The sequence below is a fragment of the Podarcis tiliguerta genome (assembly GCF_965153285.1).
Source record: "Podarcis tiliguerta genome assembly, chromosome: 12".
Classification (NCBI taxonomy): domain Eukaryota; kingdom Metazoa; phylum Chordata; class Lepidosauria; order Squamata; family Lacertidae; genus Podarcis; species Podarcis tiliguerta.
Window position 1 is genome coordinate 51,571,495 of NC_139545.1, and position 21,797 is coordinate 51,593,291.

At 48.7% G+C, this 21,797-nt stretch overlaps 1 protein-coding gene across 1 annotated transcript in view; it reads right to left on the bottom strand.

Annotated features, from left to right (window-relative positions):
* VILL (villin like) overlaps nt 1-21,797 on the bottom strand; it is a 53,468-nt gene that overhangs the window by 2,769 nt on the left and 28,902 nt on the right. The window contains 15 exon segments of the mRNA XM_083406863.1: nt 510-761; nt 1,629-1,700; nt 2,990-3,178; nt 5,835-5,979; nt 7,240-7,385; nt 9,431-9,610; nt 11,055-11,213; nt 11,219-11,320; nt 12,665-12,765; nt 13,491-13,644; nt 15,783-15,881; nt 16,057-16,135; nt 18,552-18,751; nt 19,101-19,211; nt 21,501-21,609. Of these exon segments, the coding sequence (XP_083262989.1) occupies nt 510-761; nt 1,629-1,700; nt 2,990-3,178; nt 5,835-5,979; nt 7,240-7,385; nt 9,431-9,610; nt 11,055-11,213; nt 11,219-11,320; nt 12,665-12,765; nt 13,491-13,644; nt 15,783-15,881; nt 16,057-16,135; nt 18,552-18,751; nt 19,101-19,211; nt 21,501-21,609 (2,098 nt within the window).

The window sequence follows — 21,797 nt, forward strand, 5'->3', positions numbered from 1 at the left end:
GTCCGCTTCTCTGGAGCAGCAGAAAACAACCTTTCTCCCTCCTCTATGTGACATCCTTTTATATATTTGAACATGGCTATCATATCACCCCTTAACCTCCTCTTCTCCAGGACATATCGGGTCCTCCTAACATACTTGCCTCCAATATATGGTACATTTGGGGCAAGAAACTACCAACCTTAGGGTCAATCTGCAGTCCAACCACTTTTTAACCTCTCTTGAGATCAAGCGGGTGGCAGGAATTTTCAGCCTGTCGCATAACAAGGATTGTGGCACATTCACCGTCCTAAACACCAGCTCAGGGGCCTTTAAAAGAGGATTAGGTATGTGGCCATAAAGCTATGCGTGGCTACCACTCACAAGGACCATGCGAGCTGCCCTTTTCACATAGCTGCTTCCTGTCCCAGCGATGCTAGCCACAGTGGTTGGGTGAAAACGGTGTGATAAATGACCAGGGAGTGCGCCGCTGAATCGGCAAGGTAAACAATATTCGGTGTGTGTTCACCTACCTCTTTCTTGGTGGGGTCCACTCCCTCTGGAAGGTCATCTACCGTCTTGTTGATCAAAGCATCTCTGTGATATGCGCCAGTCCCATTGGTCTCCACGGAGGTGGGGTTGTTGTTGTAGCTGCCGCCGCTGCCACCACCGTTGCTGGAGGGCGGTTGGTGTACTGGCGACCTCCTTTCAGTCTCCGAAATGGCTGAATTGGGGGCAGGCTTACTGCTGGCATTCCTGTTGTTCACATTGGCATTTTTAAGGTCCTGCAAAAATACAGGAAAAGCCCATGAACAGGAGAACACTCTGCACATTTCACATGGGGCAAGCACACCTTGCTAAGGAGCACTGGCCAGTCAGAAGTTCCTTGCGGCTGAAGGAATGGGTTTCTGTGCAGTCAGTTTGAAACGGGGCGCAACCCCCCCTTTTCTTCTTTCTCCAAGAGAGCATTTCTAAAATGCATGAACTTGAGCTGTTGAGCAAATGCATAACAAGAACACAGCTGTATAAACAAAACTCTCTCCTTTATCAGTCACGGCAATGGACGACCTTGGCTGTTCCAGTGGAGTAGGGATGACATGTCTGGGTCTTATCTTTCCACACTCTGACGCACAGACCTAGTCCGGGAACAGTGCCAGACTGTGTTCTTGGAGTTGGTGACCTCTTGCTCCAAGATAAGAGTATAGGAACAGGAATACCCTTTTATGGTCAGAAGTACAGGAAGGAAAACCCTTTTAAAATTTTAAAAGTTTCACCCCCTAAAATGGCACATGGCTGCTGGGAGAGCCTGAATGGTGGAGCTGTCGATGGGGAAGCCCCTAGCACGGCCTAACCCTGACGGAATCAGGTTGGCTCAAAGCACTGGCCAGCTAATTGGTGCTCACAGCAAGCCAGCTGGGATCTGGACTTGATGCAAGCCAGTCATGCAAAGAACCTTCCAATGCAGTCGTAACTCAAGCTGTGCCTACAAAGGAAGAGGTTTACTTCCGGTCAGCTGACACTGTTGTGACGTCAGGTGATTGACAAGTGGCCGGCCCCGCCCACTGATTGACAATGTTTCTGGCCCCTGCTGTAAAGAGACGGATGCAACGTTTGCACAAGGAAGCTGCAGCTTCCACCCTGGGCTTACTCACCATGGTGATCTCCGAAATGGTGGCTACTTTCCCCAAGCTGCTCTTAATCTCCTCGTAGGACGACTTGCCATCCTGGGAGGAAAGGAAAGAAAAATCGCTGCTATGATATCTGCAAGGAAGCCTTAGTTACCCAAAGAGCAAGGCAGTTGCAACTTTGACGCGAGACCTTGTTTTCCGAATCAGCACTTAAGCAGTAGTGTCTGGTGGTCATTGGGGCAGATGGGGTGCAAGGCAGGAAGCCGACAGTAGGTGGCGCCAGAGTCAATGGCAGGCAGAGCCAACAAATTCTTGTTTTGTCCCCTTTGCTGAGTTCTGCAAAGGCAACACAGACTAAGGAGGAAGATGAAGTTGAGAGGCAAGGGCACCTTCTGGGCTGGTTGTAAGGAAGGAGGCAGGCAGGTGGAAGCAGCTGAAGTTGTACTGGAAGAAGCAAAGATCACCAGTGTCAAAGCAATGTTTCTTCAACATCAACTTCATTGGACTAGTCATGTTGTGCGGATGCCTGATGATCGTCTTCCAAAAACAGCTACTCTATTCCCAACTTAAGAATGGAATGCGTAATGCTGGTGGTCAACAAAAGAGGTTTAACAACTCTCTCAAGGGAAATCTAAAAAAAAATGTAGTATAAACACCAGCAACTGGGAGTCACTGGCCTGCCTGTGAACACTCCAACTGGAGAACAGCCATTACCAAAGGTGTCATGGGCTTTGAAGATGCTCGAACTCAGGACCAAAGGGAGAAACATGCTCAGAGGAAGGAAAGCTTGGCAAACCCTCACCGTGATCAACTCCTGCCTGGAAACCTATGTCCCCACTGTGGAAGGACAAATGGATCCAGAATTGGCCTCCACAGTCACTTACGGACTCAGTGTTAAGACTGTGTTTATGGAAGACAATTTTACTCTGCTACGAGGGATCGCCAAAGAAGAAGGTAGCACAGTGCTCCATTTGCCCTGATGAACCAGCCTTCACAGCACCATATGATACCAGACAGGTAGCGTTGCCCACCTGTTAAAACTGCCCTGCAGTGTGCGGTCCAATCCTGGACCAAGCTCTCAGGCCAAAAAAGCTGCCCCACTCCTGTTCTAGTGAACATGCACATTGAGTGAGCATCATTTAGCAGCAAAATGGTAGACGTGTTGCTCTGCTGTCATGGCGCTTGTCTGGGTGAGAGGGAGGAGTCACCGATTTGCTGGCTCTCATTGGCTTGCCTGCTCAGGTGTCACAGAAGCTGAGGCAGAGCAGCCCAGTTCCTAGTGGAACGAGAAAGAGCTCTTGAAATGCGCAACTTTCTGTGGAATTAAAAACAGGCTACCAAACTATGGCCTCAGCGCAGAGATGTTTTTACTTGCGGTTACTTACACTCCACTTGTACGGGTCCCAAGCGGTGAACCAGCCCGTGAAGTTGACGGGTTCGTGACCTTGTTTCACCACAATAATCGGTGTCCCCAAGTCTCTTCCCGCTGGGTGGGTCTTCAGGTACTCTTTGGCTGAGGTCATGGACTCCTTCTTCTCATAGTCGTTGGAGGCTTTGCCAACCCAAAGGAAAATCTACAGGCGGAAAATGGGAGATGGAAAAGAAAGAGGAAGAGTCATTTATTCCCCCTAGAAAAAGGCTGGGGAAACTCTGCCCCAATTTGGCTCGCTTCCCCCTTAGCAGGCCCACTTGCAACACACCTGACGTCGTATGTGATGCCAGGTAGAGAATTAGCTGCAGGGAAATGATATATAATGAATTGAAAGAAATAATGTTTAAAAGTAACTTTCCAGAGCCCTTTATGTTGGGGATAATTCAGAGGGAAATTCCCAGGTGTCAAAAAAGGTTATTTATGTATGCTACCATAAAGAAGGCTGATCGCCGAAGAATTGATGCTTTTGAATTACCGTATTTTTTGCTCTATAACTCACTTTTTCCCTCCCAAAAAGTAAGGGGAAATGTGTGTGCGTCTTATGGAGTGAATACAGGCTGTGCAGCTATCCCAGAAGCCAGAACAGCAAGAGGGATCACTGTGCAGCGATCCCTCTTGCTGTTCTGGCTTCTGAGATTCAGAATATTATTTTTTCTTGTTTTCCTCCTCCAAAAACTAGGTGCGTCTTATGGTCTGGTGCGTCTTATAGAGCGAAAAATACGGTATGTTGTTGGAGGAGACTCTTGAGAGTCCCACGGACTGCAAGAAGATCAAACCTCTCCATTCTTAAGGAAATCAGCCCTGAGTGCTCACTGGAAGGGAAGATCCTGAAGCTGAGGCTCCAGTACTTTGGCCACCTCATGAGAAGAGAAGACTCCTTGGAAAAGACCCTGATGTTGGGAAAGATGGAGGGCACAAGGAGAAGAGGACGATAGAGGACGAGATGGTTGGACAGTGTTCTCAAAGCTACCAGCATGAGTTTGACCAATCTGCGGGAGGCAGTGGAAGACACGAGTGCCTGGCGTGCTCTGGTCCATGGGGCCACGAAGAGTCGGACACGACTAAATGACTAAACAACAACAACAACATGTATGCTACTACTGCGGCCCGTATTTTGTTAGCCCCAAAATGGAAAATGAGCAAGGTCCCATCTAAAGAAGAATTGCAACTTAAGCTGGTGGAATATGCATAGCTTGCAAATTTAATTTACAGAATAAGAGAGCAAGAAGAATGTATGTTTAAAGAAGACTGGAAAATGTTTACTGAATATATGGCTGAAAATTGTGTTTATTTAAAAACGCTGGTAGCGTTAAGATAAATTCAACAGTGTAAATGAGTTTTGATGGATGTAACAATGGATTACTGAATGGTTTAGTTCATGTAAAATATACAGGGATGTATGGTATGCAAAATGAACTATGGAAAGAGGAGAAGGGGAATCATTAAGGTTGTTTAAATGAATATTTTGAAATGTAAATTAGAAAATTTAATAAACTTGGGTTAAGTGTGTACCTTGTTTAGGAATTAAGGTAATATAGGCCTCCCTCCACGACTCCGGGATTTTTATTTTGAGTTGAAATGTTTTGTAATGACAAGACAAGGAACTGATTTACATTTAATAAGGGGAAATATAAAAATAAGAGAGAAGGTAAAAAAGTGGCTATAGAGATGCTAAGAATAAAGTAAATACGTATGGAAGAAAGAGGGGTGGGAGGAGGTGGATGCTCGGACAGAGTGATGTTTGAGCCTATTGATTTATGTATGGATATTGTGATTACGGGACGCGGGTGGCGCTGTGGGTAAAAGCCTCAGCGCCTAGGGCTTGCCGATCGAAAGGTCGGCAGTTCGAATCCCCGTGGCGGGGTGCGCTCCCGTCGCTAGGTCCCAGCGCCAGCCAACCAAGCAGTTCGAAAGCACTCTCGGGTGCAAGTAGATAAATAGGGACCGCTTACTAGCGGGAAGGTAAACGGCATTTCCGTGTGCGGCTCTGGCTCGCCAGACCAGCGATGTCACGCTGGCCACGTGACCCGGAAGTGTCTGTGGACAGCGCTGGCCCCCGGCCTCTTAAGTGAGATGGGCGCACAACCCTAGAGTCTGTCAAGACTGGCCCGTACGGGCAGGGGTACCTTTACCTTTATTGTGATTACAAAAAATTGAAAATGTAATAATTTTTTTTTAAAAAAATAGAATATTTAATATAAAAAAGAGAATTAGCTGCAGGACCACGTTCCTCATGGAACAACCGACACCTTCAGAAAGCAGGCTTGAAGTCACCACCACCAGCTGATGACTGGAGACTTCAAGCCTGCTGAATAACGGTGCTTCCAATCACCCCACAGGGCTCATTGCAAGCCCTGTGAGATACCCTGAAGTTCCAGCAATCATTGCATGACGTCATTGTGGAGGAATCAGAGAAATGTCAAGTTGGAAGGGACCCTGAGGGTCATCTAGCCCAACCCCGTGCAATGCAGGAATATGCAGCTATCATCCCATACGGGGATCGAACCTGCAACCTTAGCATTATCAGCACCACACTCTAACCAACTGAGCTATTGTGACACCAAGTGATGGACAGGTGGGTATGGAATATAAGGATCTGGCCCTGCCAGCCAGATGAGATTTCCCATCCCTGTTCTAGACAATTAATATCATTCAATGAGCGACAGGGAATTTATTACTGAGAAGAACACCCTGTTCATTCTGGAGGGAGGCTTTGCATCCACGCCCAAGGCATGCCGCAGTGGCAGCACAACGCTTGGAAAACTCCTCTGCGGAAGCAATAGCTCATCTCCACTGACCTCCTCCCAGGTGTCCAGCAGCATGATGTCATCCTCGTCCAAGTCATCCTGGCAAAAATCCACAATCTCCGTCATGATGAACCGGCCCGTCTGATTGGAGCACTCGAACAAGCGGGGCTGGTATTGGGCAAACTGCTCTTGGAACCTGGGTGGTGCAACATTGGGGAGGGAGAGACTCTGCGTGAGATGAAGCCGAGTCCCTTTCTAACATCCGACGCTGATTCTAACCACTAGAGGTCAGGCTCCTAATTGGGAAGAAAGTGAGCTTTCGGCTTTTTAAACCGCTACCAATCAGGATGCCAACCTCCTAACGGTGGACGTAGATTTGTATGTTTTAAGGTTAATGTTGTTCAGCGATCCAAAGAAGCGTTTGTCCCGTTTGAGGGGTTTTTTAAATACAGTGGTACCTCGGGTTAAGTACTTAATTTGTTCTGGAGGTCCGTTCTTAACCTGAAACTGTTCTTAACCTGAAGCACCACTTTAGCTAATGGGGCCTCCCGCTGCTGCCGCACCGCCAGAGCACGATTTCTGTTCTCATCCTGAAGCAAAGTTCTTAACCCGAGGTAATATTTCTGGGTTAGCGGAGTCTGTGACCTGAAGCGTATGTAACCTGAAGCGTATGTAACCCGAGGTACCACTGTAAAATAAAATAAAATAAAAATAAAGTTGGTGTGGGTGTGTCCCACCACCAAATTATCTATGCCCTTGACACATCGACTTAGATATCGGAATGAGAGCTTTCAAATGACTTCCTTTCGTTTCCTTCTTCAAAGGCATCAGGCCTTGGTGGGAAAAGAACAGCCGTACCTCGGAAGTCGAACGCCTTGTGAATCTAACGTTTTGGCTCCCAAATCCCGCAAACCCGGAAGTGAGTGTTCCGGTTTGCAAACGTTCTTTAGAACCCGAACATGTGATGCGGGTTCCGAGGCTTCCGATTGGCTGCAGGATCTTCCTACAACCAATCAGAAGCCGCGCCTTGGTTTTTGAATGTTTTGGAAGTCGAACGGACTTCCGGAACGGATTCCGTTCGACTTCTGAGGTACGACTGCATATTACTCCGGATACCCAGCGTTATGAGCTGTGAAAAACACACACCGAAACACACATACGCTCCTATTGTATATGTATTTTTATCTCCTGCCTTGCCACTGGCAAGCTGTGTTAACCTCACGTCTGAGGGTGGGCATTTGTGGCTACAGAAACCTGCCTTTTGCTGAGTCAGACCCTTCAACCATCTTGCTTGGTGTTGTCTACACTGACTGGCAGAGGCTTTGCAGGGTTTAAGGCAGCGAGTCTCTCCCACTCCTACCTAGAGATGTCGGGAATTGAACCATGGACCTGATGTTCTTTTCAGATTTATCCACACCCATTCTCTGAAGAGATTACAGAACCAGGCATCTCTTACCTCTTATCGCTGGCGTAGGGGGCTTTGCCTCCAAGCGCGACCCAGAACTCCGCTGGCTCCTGGCCCTCTAGCACGGTCTGCTTGTCCCTCTTGGAGATAATGTTGGCCACGTTCTTGGCCATCTCTCTCTCGTCCCCACTGCACCCCTGGAGAGGCAGCACAAAACCAGAGCAAATGAGGAGTCGGCACAAAACGCCAGGGGGAGGGTGGGACACTTGTGGAACTGGGACCCACAGGGTCTGTGGCCCTGCTCCACACAACTGGGGGTTCTGCACTCAGTCAGTGTCAGGGACCGTCCTGAGGAAGTCTGCACTGAGGAGGAATCATGGATCTTCCCAGGAGCAGGAAGACAGCATAGATTTGGAGCAGTGGTTTGCAGAGGGGCATAGTTCAGAAGGCAGAAGCTGGTAAATACTGGATGGGGAACAGCTAGAAGAAGAAGAAGAAACACTGGGACAGAGAGGGTTAGCAGATTCACAGTTGTTGGACAACATTCCTCCACCTCCCTCCCCAAAGTTGAGAAGAGCTCAGAAAGTCTCAGAACAGAAAGCACAGAGGGTACAAACTCAGATTACAAGACATAGGAGTGACGTAGATTAATAGGGACGGGGGGTGAAGTAGCCTTAATTGGAAGCACTGCCATTTCTAGGGTGATATGTTCATTTGTCTCTCACTATGATTATTAAAGGGATGCAGGTGGTGCTGTGGGTTAAACCACAGAGCCTAGGACTTGCTGATCAGATGGTTGGTGGTTCAAATCCCCGTTATGGGGTGAGCTCCTGTTGCTCGGTCCCTGCTCCTGCCAACCTAGCAGTTCGAAAGCACTTCAAAGTGCAAGTAGATAAATAGGCACCGCTCTGGCGGGAAGGTAAACAGCGTTTCCGTGCGCTACTCTGGTTCGCCAGAAGCGGCTTAGTCATGCTGGCCACATGCCCGGAAGCTGTACACCAGCTCCCTCGGCCAATAAAGCGAGATGAGCGCCGCAACCCCAGAGTCGGCCACGACTGGACCTAATGGTCAGGGGTCCCTTTACCTTTACCTATGATTATTAAAGAATCTTACTGGTAAGATGTTCCTTTCGTTTGATCTTCTTATTTACTGCCATGGGGGAGGAAGCCAATTCCCAGAAGCCTGACAGTCAGGGTGCCTCTGTATACTGGGAAATGTAGGTCTGAGCAATTAAAGTGGATTAAAGGACTCTATCACTCTAGTGCAGTGGTTCTCAAAAGGTGGGGCAGGAGAGAATGGTCAGGAAGGTTCAAGGATGATAATATAAACATTTAAACATTTCAGTATAGTATCAACATATTTTTTAATTTGCAGAATACGTAGCTGCATTGCTTTACCCATGATCATAATATAAAATAGTTCCGTTCTATGTTACAAATCAAGCACTGCTGGAAATTGTTTCTTTTTGTTTTCCAACGTATTTCTTATTGATAGAAAAATTCACCGTGGCACGAGCAAATTTTTATTCTGAAAGCGTGGCCCAGAGAAAAAACAAGTTTGAGAACCACTGCCCTAGTGCAAGAAAGCTATCGTATTTTTTGCTCTATAAGACTCACTTTTTCCCTCCTAAAAAGTAAGGGGAAATGTGTGTGCGTCTTATGGAGCGACTGCAGTCTGCACAGCTATCCCAGAAGCCAGAACAGCAAGAGGGATTGCTGCTTTCACTGCGCAGCGATCCCTCTTGCTGTTCTGGCTTCTGAGATTCAGAATATTTTCTTTCTTGTTTTCCTCCTCCAAAAACTAGGTGCGTCTTGTGGTCTGGCGCATCTTATAGAGCGAAAAATACGGTACTTCAAAAAAAGGAAACTGATCCTTTTGCGGTTAGGAAAGTGATGGGAAAATGCATCAGAAAAGGGTGGGATGAATGAATGACTAACCAGATGCATAAACATCCTGCGAGTGCCCATTGTCTGAATAATCTCCCTGCAAACAAATCAGAACAAATTCTCAAGGAAGACCAGATACAACCTAGTACTGTATTCACATAAGCACCGCGCAAGGAAGGCTCAGTAAAGAGGTCATCCGGAGCAGCGTTCTTCAACCTTGGGCCACCAGACTTTGTTGGACTACAACTCCCATCATCCCTGGATGCTGGCCAAGCTTGCTGGGGATGGTGGGAGTTTTAGGGGATGGGGACACAAGATTGGCGTACGCTGGAGCATACGCCCTAAAATTCACCTACCTTTCCACACCACAGGTAGCACATTTGGTTGGTCCTGAGAAGGAAGACATCGTTGGAGTTGAGCGAGGAGGCTCGTGCCGGGACCTCGACGGTCTTGGTGTTGAATTCATCTGTACCCCTCACTTGGAAGAGCCGGACGGCGGGCTCCGGCTCGCTCTTCTGGGCACGACTTGTGCCTCCCTGGAAGAAACAAAGCAGTCCGTGAAGCAGAAATCCATTTGGTTGGCATCTCAATGCAAACTCTTCTAAACTTGCACTTCCTCAAGCAATGTGCAAAAATTCACATGTCTCCCATTTCTGGTGATGCAGACTTCCAGCCAAGAGGGGTATACAAGAAAGTGTGTACACCAGGGGAAACTGCATACAAAAAATACAGATATCAGGAAAAATAGATGTACAAAAATGGATTGTATCAGGAAAAGTTCCTTGTGGCAATGTGCACATTGGGCAAGATTTTGCACATTAAGAGAAATTAACATGAATTATGGTGCTGGAGGAGACTCTTGAGAGTCCCATGGACTGCAAAAAGATCAAACCTCTCCATTCTGAAGGAAACCAGCCCTGAGTGCTCACTGGAAGGACAGATCCTGAAGCTGAGGCTCCAATACTTTGGCCACCTCATGAGAAGACTCCCTGGAAAAGACCCTGATGTTGGGAAAGATGGAGGGCACAAGGAGAAGGGGACGACAGAGGACGAGATGGCTGGACACTGTTCTCGAAGCTGCCAGCATGAGTCTGACCAAACTGCAGGAGGCAGTGGAAAACAGGAGTGCCTGGCGTGCTCTGGTCCATGGGGTCAGGAAGAGTTGGACATGACTAAACAACAACAACATGAACATTTGCTGAAAATTTCACGATGAATTGTAAAAAGAGTATCGTAATCCGATGTAGCAATGGGGGAAACAGAAGACTGGAAAATGAGATATGGAAACGGACAGATATGCCCAATTCCTTGTTGAGCCACTGCTTTTCCGCAATGATCTGGAAGAGGAACACGTAACAGATCAATACATTATCCCCCGCTGCTGTTCCACAGTCTATTGAATCGCATTCAGCAAGGTCCTTCTCTATGTTAATTAAATGTTTGTTTGTTTCAGTCGCCTCATCTGCTGCTTTCAGGGTAATGCCCCTCACAAAGTGATATGCAGAGAGAAAAAGAAAGACTATGAAGCGCTGAGTGGATCCAGACAAAGAGACACATGGAAATGCCTAAAGCAGCGGTTCTCAACATGTGGGTCCCCAGATGTTGTTGGACTACAGCTCCCATCATCCCTGAGCTCTGGCCTTGCTAGCTAGGGGTGATGGGAGTTGTAGTTCAACAACATCTGGGGACCCACAGGTTGAGAAAGGCTGGCCTAAAGTGTGTTAAAGACAGGCAACTTTAAATAGGTCGTGGCCTCCCAGAAAGGGCCAAGAAATGAGAAAGAAAAGAGTTCTATAACTGTGGAGCCACCCCCAGGAAGGCCCTGTTGGGTGGGGGAACAGTATTATAGCCACTTTTGTTTTAAAGATGTGGAGTTTTGCTCTCCTTAGAGAGAGAGGAAGGGGGGAACGGAGGGAGGCTGAGAAATAAGAGACTCTGAGGTCCCTTGGTGGGTGTGGGCTTTGGACCTGGAGAGCCTACCTCATAGATGATCAGATTCCCCTTGAAGATGGAGAGGAAGTGTCTCGGCTCCTTCCCCATTGTCACTCGAACCTGCACCGGCTCATCCCCGTATTTTTTGTCCAGCTCCACAGCATTGAAGGCGCAGGCAGTGATTTCATCCGCCGAGGCGTGGCGGCCCTGAAGAGGAACAAGGGGGACACCCTCAGATATGCAGCGTTGTTCAGACCCGAGGAGGAGTCACCAAAAATGGCTAGCAAAACCGGAGAAGGTGGAAGGAGGGAGGGCTGTTTCATGAGCTTTGTAAAGCTTGGAGAATACAACTTAGAGCATGCTTCCTCAACCTCGGCCCTCCAGATCAGGCTTCCTCAACCTCGGCCCTCCAGATGTTTTTGGCCTACAACTCCCATGATCCCTAGCTAGCAGGACCAGTGGAGTGGTCAGGGATGATGGGAATTGTAATCTCAAAACATCTGGAGGGCCAAGGTTGAGGAAGCCTGACTTAGAGGGAACTAGATGACAAGCTTTAGGGTGGTGGCCTGCTTAGGCATGGCCCCCAACGAAGGAATGTGTCACCTGCCCCCCTAAAAAAAGAAGAGAGGTAATCAATTTGCACAGTGAAATTTGTGTCAATAGGTGCAAATGTAGAAACAATTAGGATCATAAAATGGGGCGGGGGAGAGACATCTCACCCTAGTGAGGAAGACTGTCCCCATTTCAGTTCTCAACAAAATTCACCAACACCCTTCACTCTCACCCAGAGGGAAGAAAACTGCCCAGCACCACAAGAGGACTCACTCCGGGAAGTGTGGGGTGTCTAATAGTTGGTTTAGTTTGGGCTAGACTTGGTCCTTGAGGCAGGAAGAAGAGCTGGATGATATAAGGCTGTTTTTGTAGCATAGGGCGCATACAGATAATTTGGGCGGGTCTTAAGAAAGCATTTGCCGCAAAGTTGTGGCATACAGTTAGAACAATTTCACAGTCAGTGGCGTAGCGTGGGGGGCCGGCCGCACCGGGCGCACAAATCCACGGGTTAGGGGGTGCAAATCCACGGGTTAGGGGGTGAAAATTACTTGCCTTGCCCCGGGTGCTGACAACCCACGCTACGCCACTGTTCACAGTTAGAATCATAGAATCATAGGGTTGGAAGAGACCACAAGGGCCATTGAGTCCAACCCCCTGCCAAGCAGGAAACACCATCAGAGCACTCCTGACATATGGTTGTCAAGCCTCTGCTTAAAGACCTCCAAAGAAGGAGACTCCACCACACTCCTTGGCAGCAAATTCCACTGTCAAACAGCTCTTACTGTCAGGAAGTTCTTCCTAATGTTTAGGTGGAATCTTCTTTCTTGTAGTTTGGATCCATTGCTCCCTGTCCGCTTCTCTGGAGCAGCAGAAAACAACCTTTCTCCCTCCTCTATGTGACATCCTTTTATATATTTGAACATGGCTGTCATATCACCCCTTAACCTCCTCTTCTCCAGGCTAAACATGCCCAGCTCCCTTAGCCGTTCCTCATAAGGCATCGTTAAATAAGATAAATGGCAGCTGGTGATAAATGGCAATGATGTCTTGCCCAATATCCTCCAAAATCTGGAGCTGGCCCCAAGGTAGGGCAGGGAAGAACTCACCTCTACGTTTCCAGAGGCATCATCGGCCATCCGCTGTTCAGCAGCCAACTCCGGTCTCGCGTGCAACTGCGTGACGTCAAATTTGACTTGATCCACTTTGGCTGCGTATAGAACACAGAGAGATGTTATCTCACCTGACTGAACTGCACTCACTGCAAGCAATATATGTCATAAGGACTGGGACATGCCTATTTATAGGATGTGCGCAGCCTCTCTCGCGCACAGCAGATGAGCTCTCCCTTCATCCCTGACCACTGGTCCTGCTAGCTAGGGATCATGGGAGTTGTAGGCCAAAAACATCTGGAGGGCCGAGACTGAGGAAGCCTGATCTAGTCCAGCCCCCTTCAGTGCCAGAATATGCTGCTGTCCCATACAGTGGTACCTCGGGTTAAGTACTTAATTCGTTCCAGAGGTCCGTACTTAACCTGAAACTGTTCTTAACCTGAAGCACCACTTTAGCTAATGGGGCCTCCTGCTGCTGCTGCGGCGCCAGAGCATGATTTCTGTTCTCAACCTGAAGCAAAGTTCTTAACCTGAAGCACTATTTCTGGGTTAGCGGAGTCTGTAACCTGAAGCGTATGTAACCTGAAGAGTATGTAACCTGAGGTACCATTGTATTGGGCTCAAACCTGCAACCTTGGTCTTATCAGCATCATGCTGTAAGCAACTGAGCGACCCAGACTCCCTCCCACCCCAACCCCCACAAAGGCTGGTGCAATTAGCATTTTTTTAAATATAAAAACCCCTCCTCATTAAGTGCAAAAATGCATTTAACATCATGTCAACCTTTGCCCAAAGGAAAGAGATTTGGGTGTTTCTGTCTCACCAATTTTGCCAACGTTGTACGTCTTGCCAAGTCCCTGAGTCTCGTCTTTTTCCGACCACTTCTGGAAGAGTTGCTTAAACATCGCCGACTCCGCCCCGTCGTTCATGACTTCTACGTTCGTGGTGGGAGGATACCCTTTGGCTTGGATGAAACCCTAGAAGGACCCCGAGAGTGTGTCAGCGATTCTGGCAAATCACCAAAGGGAAATAATTCTGCAAATCTATAACTTAGTTGCCCGCGGAGTGAAGAAATGGTCAAGAAAACATTCATATCCTACAGTGCTGTTACTGCAAAGCAGATGCATATGTTTGGAGCTGGGTGAAGAATTTGTATTATTAGTAGAATATTAGCATTCTGTGTTGTTGTTGTTTTAAAAAGAGGGCTTGTTGTCCTCAAGGCTGCTGAGGGCATGGGCATTCCTCAGAGGAGGGAAGGGGCAATGGAGGCTGGAACAAGGACTTGGGGTGGAGCTTTCAGGTCCTATAGAACTTTTTGCCCTTTGCTCAGACTCTCAAAAACAAGACAAGTTATGCAGCTATTATTTAGCTTATTCACATTGACTTTTAATTTGCCAAAGCCACTTCCGCCCTGCAGAGGAGGTGGGATTGTGGGCGTCACGGCCCCACCATGTGCACAGGGCTGGAGCCCAGCCCCTGCGTGATTGGGGGAATCCCTGGCTGCGTCACCCCCTGGCCAGCCAATTGGCTGGCTTGGGGGGCATGGTCTGCCTGATTTAAATGCAGGAGCGGCCAGGGAATCTCCCTCTTTTGCCGCCTACCAGCTGTTCCTGTTTCCCACCCTCCCGCCCTTTAAGGCTTTCGTTCCTTGACCTTTCTATGGACCTCGGTTGGTCGCCGTTGAGGGGCCTGGTAGGAATTTTTCCACTTGGAAAATTGGCACCAGCCACTTGGTTTTTGCCTACCTCGTAGCAAATTGTCACAACTTCCTTGGTATTGGCGGTTAGGCAATGGTATTGGTATTTTTTTGTAGATGGAAGAGGGGAGGTAGCGCCATCACCTGCCCCACATATAGAAGGGTAGTCCGATAAAGGATTCTGGGGGGCGTGGTCCTGTCCGAAGCCTGGGGAGGTGAGGGCCTAAGGCATGCCCCCTATCAGTGACCCCGGGGAAGTTCCTAGTTGATGTGCATCGGCAGGACTCCCCCTACTAGTGGTTAACCCTTCCTGGACTTCTAGTGGACGGGCTGAAGCCAGATATAGTCAGTTAGGACCAATGCCTAAGCCAATACCGCTCTTCATCTGTAACCAATAAAGTTGTGGCCTTAATTAGCCCATTAACCTTAATAATTCTGTCATGTGTCTTTATTTCCACTGGGGGAGGGGGCGGGAACTCGCCATGCAAACATGTGCCAGGTTCAAAACGTCACTCTGTGTTCCTCTCTTTAGGGCATGACAATAATTATGGTGCCCATTGTTAATAATTTCCTAATTATATTTACATTACTTGCAAGAACCCTCCAAGGTGCGTTCAGGTATTGGCCTCGTAAGAAGAGACCTGAACCCAGCTCTCCCTGATTCAAATTTGGCACTCTGTCCATGCCAATACACCTCCATTAGCTGTTTCTGCCCGCTTTGTGTCCGAATGTCCCTGTCGTGATCTGACTGAGTTTCCCACCCACCCCCTTTTTTGTGGGATGTAAACACAGGAGCAGTCAATGACAACATTCCTAGAGTTAGAACATGGGGAGGGATGTCAGTCCAGCAAGCAGGTAAACTTCCTGGGGACGGACTTCCTCCGCATGTGACCAGAGGTGGGTGTGGCCTCACCTGTGCAGGTAAATGATAAAAGCACAGGCCAGCCAGCCATTCTCTCTCTCTGCCATCTTCCTTCGATGAGGAAACATCTAAGGATGCCCCCTTGGCTCTCAGCCAAGAGAGGAGATAAGGACTATCTTGCTACAAGATAGATTCTAAGTGTATGCAACCTTTATTAAGCTGTCTGCCTTCTGGGATCATACTGTGAACAGAACATGAGTAAACTCATACTTTTATAAAGACTGTGTCGTGTCTTGTATTTTAAGCGGGAACAAAAGGGGAAATTACCAGAGTAATTATTATAGAGGTTCTAGCGAACCTGTGCAAGCGTTACCGTTGCGAACTTAAAGGGGGATGTCTATAAACTCTGCTGATATTTTGGGAACTTGTTAGCACAAGTTGGATAAGGATATAATTAGTCAATATATCCTCTCCTGCACCCCAGAACATTCCCACATTTTTAAGCGGAATAAAAAACCCACATTTCCCCCCCCCCACACACCTTTATTTGAACTCACCACTGCTCGGCTGAACGCTGCTTTCTTCTCTTCTTTGCTGGAGTCTTTCCCACGCCAGACGTAAATTTTAAAACCTCCCTGGTCCAAAATGTGACAGTCCTGTTAAAATAAAGGGTGTGTGTGTGACAAGAACCTTCCCTGGATTTGAACCCGGGACTCTGAGCTCCTGTAGACCAGGGCACATATCTGCCAAACTGATGGATACTCTCACAGGGGGACCAAAAGAGAGAGGATGTCACAACAACCATTCTGCAGAGATTATTTGGTACCTTACCTCATGTTGCAAGAGGTCTTGAGTTAGGGGCCGGGTAGCAATTTCTTGAACTACTAAATCCTTCCCGTTTTCATAGACGCTGGAGGAGGAAATGGACAGTAGGAATAATAATATAATAATAATTTATTATTTATACCCCACCCATCTGGCTGGGTCTTCCAGTTGGGCGGCTTCCAACAAAGTATTAAAATACAGTGGTCTGTTAAACATTAAAAGCTTCCCTAAACAGGGCTTCCTTCAGATGTCTTCTAAAAGTCTGATGGCTGTTCTTTTCTTTGACATCTGGTGGGAGGGCGTTCCACAGGGCAGGTGCCACCACCGAGAAGGCCCTCTGCCTGATTCCCTGTAACTTGGCTTCTCCCAGGGAGGGAACCGCCAGAAGGCCTTCAGCGCTGGACCTCAGTGTCCAGGCAGAACGATGGGGGTGGAGATGCTCCTTCAGGTTTACTGGACTGAGGAATCCTTAAGGACTTGTTCAAGGTTTGAGCCTGAGGTCTGGGAGACAGTCCTTGCCCTCAACCCTAAAGATCTAAATGCCACCCATTCCTTGGGGAGTTATCCAGTTATCCTCAGGCTAATGTGGCCCCCCTAAACACTCCCCATCTGGCCCCTGTGACTCTCTACAGGCCAGCCCCACCCCTGCTTTGCACCGCTTGGAACAATTTTTGTCTGGCTGGAATGCTGTCCTTGAAACTCTCACCCTCAGACCAAAGAGCCAAAGTACACTTTGCGTGGCGATTCCCGTCCCTTCCCACAGATGGAATAAATAAAGACACTGGACACGAGAATTTAGGTTAATGGGTGAAAAATGGCCACAATTTTATTGATTACAGGTAAGAGCGGTATTGGCTTTAGGCATTGGCCCTATCAGACTAACTAGCATAGAACCGGGGAGGGTTAAGCACCAACAGGGGGAGCCCCCGAGATGCACGTCCCTAGGCGCTCCCTAGGGACACGGGCGCTCCCTAGGGACACGGGTGCCGCTGTGGGTTAACACCTCAGCGCCTAGGGCTTGCCGATCGAAAGGTCGGCGGTTCGAATCCCCGCGGCGGGGTGCGCTCCCGTTGTTCGGTCCCAGCGCCTGCCAACCTAGCAGTTTGAAAGCACTCTCGGGTGCAAGTAGATAAATACGGACCGCTTACTAGCGGGAAGGTAAACGGCGTTTCCATGTGCGGCTCTGGCTCACCAGAGCAGCGATGTCACGCTGGCCACATGACCCGGACAGCGCTGGCCCCCGGCCTCTTTGAGTGAGATGGGCGCACAACCCTAGAGTCTGTTAAGACTGGCCCGTACGGGCAGGGGTACCTTTACCTTTAGGCGCTCCCCGAGGGGTTACCGCTCGGGAGTGCGCTTTAGGCCCTAGCCTCCATAGGTTTCGGACGAGGCGACGCCCCCCGGAGTCCTTTAACGAACTACCCTCCATCATTTGGGGGAGGTGATGGCGTTCCTCCCCCCCAACTCATTTGCATAATAATACCCCTGCCAATGCCTAACCGCCCAAACCGAAAGTGTTGTGACGTTTTGCTACAAGGTAGGCAAAAAAACCAAGTGGCTTCCAAAATAATGCCAATTTGCCAAGTGGAAAAACTCCTACCAGGCCTCTTGCGGCGACCAGCCAAAGCCCATAGCAAAGTCCAAATGACAACCTAGAGGGTGGGTGGGTGGGAAACCGCAGCTGGCTGTAAGAAAAGAAAGGGGCGAGCACGGGCTGCCCCGACCTTAAATGAACCCTACTAAGCCCGCCCCCGCCGCCAGCCGATTGGCTGGCTTGGTGAATAATGAATACTAAATGAATCCCCGGATTCCCCAAGTCCCGCGGGGCTGCAGCCAGCCCCGTGAGGATGTAGGTGGGGCGTGAGCCCGCAACCCCCCCTCCTTATGTCGGGAGTGGCTTTACATTAATCATACAGCTCACCCCTGGTGCAAAACGTTGCCTTCCCCATCCACCATCTTTTCTCCAAGCTCAGCTCTGATGTCAGAAATCACGCAAGGACTGCAAGGAGGCCCCCTATAGTGAGGCGTGAGCTTTCAGTGATGCCAGATGAGGCCAGCCCTTGATTCCTTCTATTGGACTTGGCAAGCCCAATTCGACTTCCTACGACCGGTCCCATATCTCCTCACCACAAGGGAGAAACCAGCATGGTCCCACTCATTGGCCAGTGAAAGAGCAGCAGCTTCAACATCTGCTTTCCTCTTCCCTCCCCGCAGCTTTTTCCTTTTGTGTTGTGCCCTGTTAGATTGCAAGCTTATATTTGAACACAGCACGTACAAATTTAAGGCACTTTATCAGCGACTGACGTGACCATAAGAACAACGGTGATATAAAGGAGGTCCTCGAGATATCTACATCACTTTTCCCATCACAGAATTTGGGGGGTTCAAATTCAACAGGAGTTGCATTTTAAGAAAACAGGCCAATTTTGGGCACCTGCCTTCTTTGGGGGAGAGAGAGAGGGAGGGAGAAAGAAATTGAGAAATAACTCTCCAAGACTTACTGGTAAAGACGGACATTGGCTTTCTGAAGTTCATCAGCTTTCTCGTCAGGCAATGCTTCCCGCAGTTCCCCGTGCCTCTCCCCCAGCACCGCTTTCATGATCTGCATGAGGTCTGGGCAGTCCTTCTCATTGTCGACGACGCCAATCTGAGCACGGCCCCCTCTCTCGCCATCCCGGATACTTCGCGCCAAGACCATGCCCTAGAAGATGGGGAAAATTACGGAGGCATCAATACGCATAATGCTGAATCAGACCATTGGTCAATCTAACATTGTATTGTCTCCTCCAGCCTCCCCTAGAAGTTGGGAGTCCGGATGTTTTGGACTACAAATCCCATCAGCCCCAGATAGCACAGACTGATGGGAATTGTAGTCCAAAGCCTGATGGGAATTGTAGTCACCCCCCGGGATGCAGGAATCTTTTGTCCAACGTGGGGCTCCGACCCACGGCCCTGAGATTAAAAGTCTCATGTTCTACCAACGGACCTATACATTGCCATTTCTCGAAAGCCGCGCCAGAATTAATGCCACTTTGATTTCCAGCACTCACCCTGGATTTCTCTGCAACGTTGCACGAGGGACCGTTCCACTGAATCAAAACTTTGCCGAGGTCCAACAAGAAGACGTCGCCTTTGTTGAAGCTGTTCCAGGAGAGATCTACCTGTCAGGAGTAAAAGGAAAAGGGATTTTTTTAAAAAAAACAAGAAGCCACAGGAAAGAATGCAGGGTGGTGCTCTACCCACCCGGGAAGAATGGCAGATGAAGTTGATGGACTACATGGAACTGGCGGAAATGACTGGCAGAATCCGAGACCAGGGAGAGGAGTCGGTGGTAGAAGACTGGAAAAAGTTTAAAGATTATTTACAGAAATACTGCAAACTTAATGAATGTTAAAAGATTGTTGGAATGAAACTATATGGTTTTAGCAGAAATGTTATAAGGATTTAAGTATAAATAGATTAATGGAACTTTAAAGGTAAAATAAGGTTAGAAGTGGAATACAAAAAGGGAGGTGCGAGGAGGTTGGTGAAATAAGTGAATGAAAGATAAGATATTGAACTTGTTTGAGTGTTTTAAATTGTTTTTGTTTGGTTTCGTTAGTTTAACGTGTTTAGTGTTATGTAGTGTCTTTATATGGTAATGTATTGTTTTTTTTCTTTTCTGTTTTTATTTGGTTTTGTAGTGTTTAAATTGTTCAAAAAGCAATAAACATTATTTTTTTTAAAAAACAGAAGAACGCAGGCTGGTGCAATAAGGGATATCGGAAGGCATTAGTTTCCTGTATCTGTCGCAGGCAGTGCCCTCTCCGTTCTGCTGCAATTCGACTTCCGACAAAGCATTTGTCTCTGTTAGGGTTCCAAGGGGTTGCTCGAGAGCAAGCAGGCAAATGCCTCCCTGCTCGGCTGTGAAGCCTTGCTTTTGATTCCAAAATAAACTTTCTCTGTCCAGAGCACCACTCTCCCGTGGCTGGCTCATTCACTGGCAGAATCCGTGAGTGGGCAGTCCTTAAACCTGAGGAGATTTCACCCCTCCCATATCCAAGAATCTCCTGAGCAGTCTGCTGATTCTGCAGAGAGAAGGAGGCCTGTTCTGCTCTCTACATATTCTGCTCCAGCACCACATCAAAGAGTCGGTCAGTGAGTGGGTCATTCAGTGTGTCGGAGAGAGAGAGTGTTATAGATTGTGTGTTTAGATAAGGTTGCTGCTAAGAGCAGCTGCAGGCACTCAGTGCGGTTCAGCATTCTTTATACTTAGACCTATTTAGCTCTGTATATAGTTGTATAATAGTTGTAGTTATAGAATAAAGAGAATATTCTACAGAGCTGCTCTCCGAGTTGTTTATATACTCTGCTGGACTCTGCTGTACGATGACTGTCTACTTGTTGGAGTGAATCCGGTGCTCACAACTCTAAGCTGTGAGTCCACAGCACTTTGACCTGTTCCTGTGCAGAAGGTGGTCTCTGGAAGTGCTACTCAGCTCGCCTAGCCCAGTCGGGGCTGAAGTGGATGAGTCCAGTTAGTCACACTGGCTCAAGGGCGATGCTGACAAAACCTTCCCCAGCAAAGTACGGTAATTTATTGACGCCCAGTCTGCGCCTCCCCTCTCGGCGCGAAAGCTTACTGCGCAAGGAGGGCGTGGGTAGCGGAGGACCTCTCTCCTCCCCGCTTTGCCCAGGCAAGGTGTCCTGGCACCGCCTCGCCTCCTCCGAGCCCTGAAGCTCCTCTTGACTGGAGGCGTGATTACTCTCCTCCGCTGAGGAGGTGCTGCTCCCCACGATCTTTGGGGGCTCTCTGTAATCCATCCGGCTTTTCCCCTCTCCCCACTGAGCCGACGGCAGTTCCCAGACAGTCTCATTCTAGTCTATGCCAAATTTCTACGCAACGACTTCCTTTGCACCAAAACGAACGGCGTGGGATAATGTAAAGAATTCTGCACCTTTCATTTTAGTGGGAAGGAAGCAAAGTGCTGATTCCCCCTCCCTTCCGCCCCCAATCACATATGACTTGCAGAGCAGTGGCGTAGCGTGGGTTGTCAGCACCCGGGGCAAGGCAAGTAATTTGCGCCCCCTAACCCGGGGCAAGGCAAGTAATTTGCGCCCCCCGCTGCACTGTCCCTCCCCCAGATAGTCCCTCGCTCTCTCTCCGCACCGCACACCTGGCACGCCCCCCCCCCCTCCACAGTGGGCGGTGACCCGGCGGCTCGGATCGGATTCGCACAGCCAGCACTGCAGTGAGAGTGAGCGAGCCAGCCAGGTAGGGGCAGAGAGCTGCGAGTGCGAGCGCCCCCCCCAGATGTTGCGCCCGGTGCGGGCGGTCCCCCTGCACCCCCCACGCTACGCCACTGTTGCAGAGTGAAAACAACAGCAGCAGCAAATACCAATCACATTCACTGAATTGGTTTCTGTTTTGGAAGTGGATGAATAAGTGAACATTGGCAACTTCTCCTTACCTCTGTAGCCGAGACGTGTTTCCTCCCCTTGACGTGAAGGAGGCGTTTTATATTGTACATGTTAGTCTCCACATGCTTGAACCCAGAAGCAACTCCTCCCTTCTTATAGCTGTTGGGGATAAGGAGGTTTTAATAATGGGGGGGAGGGAATGGGGGCATGTGTGCCCGTGGGGTAGGGAGCAAATGGGCAGTTGAGAACCATGATACCCAGCTCCCCAGTTTACAGAGTAAGTTCCTAGCACTTGTAAAAACCGAGATGGAAGGTAAAATATAGAGGCACTATTATGCACCTTCTTT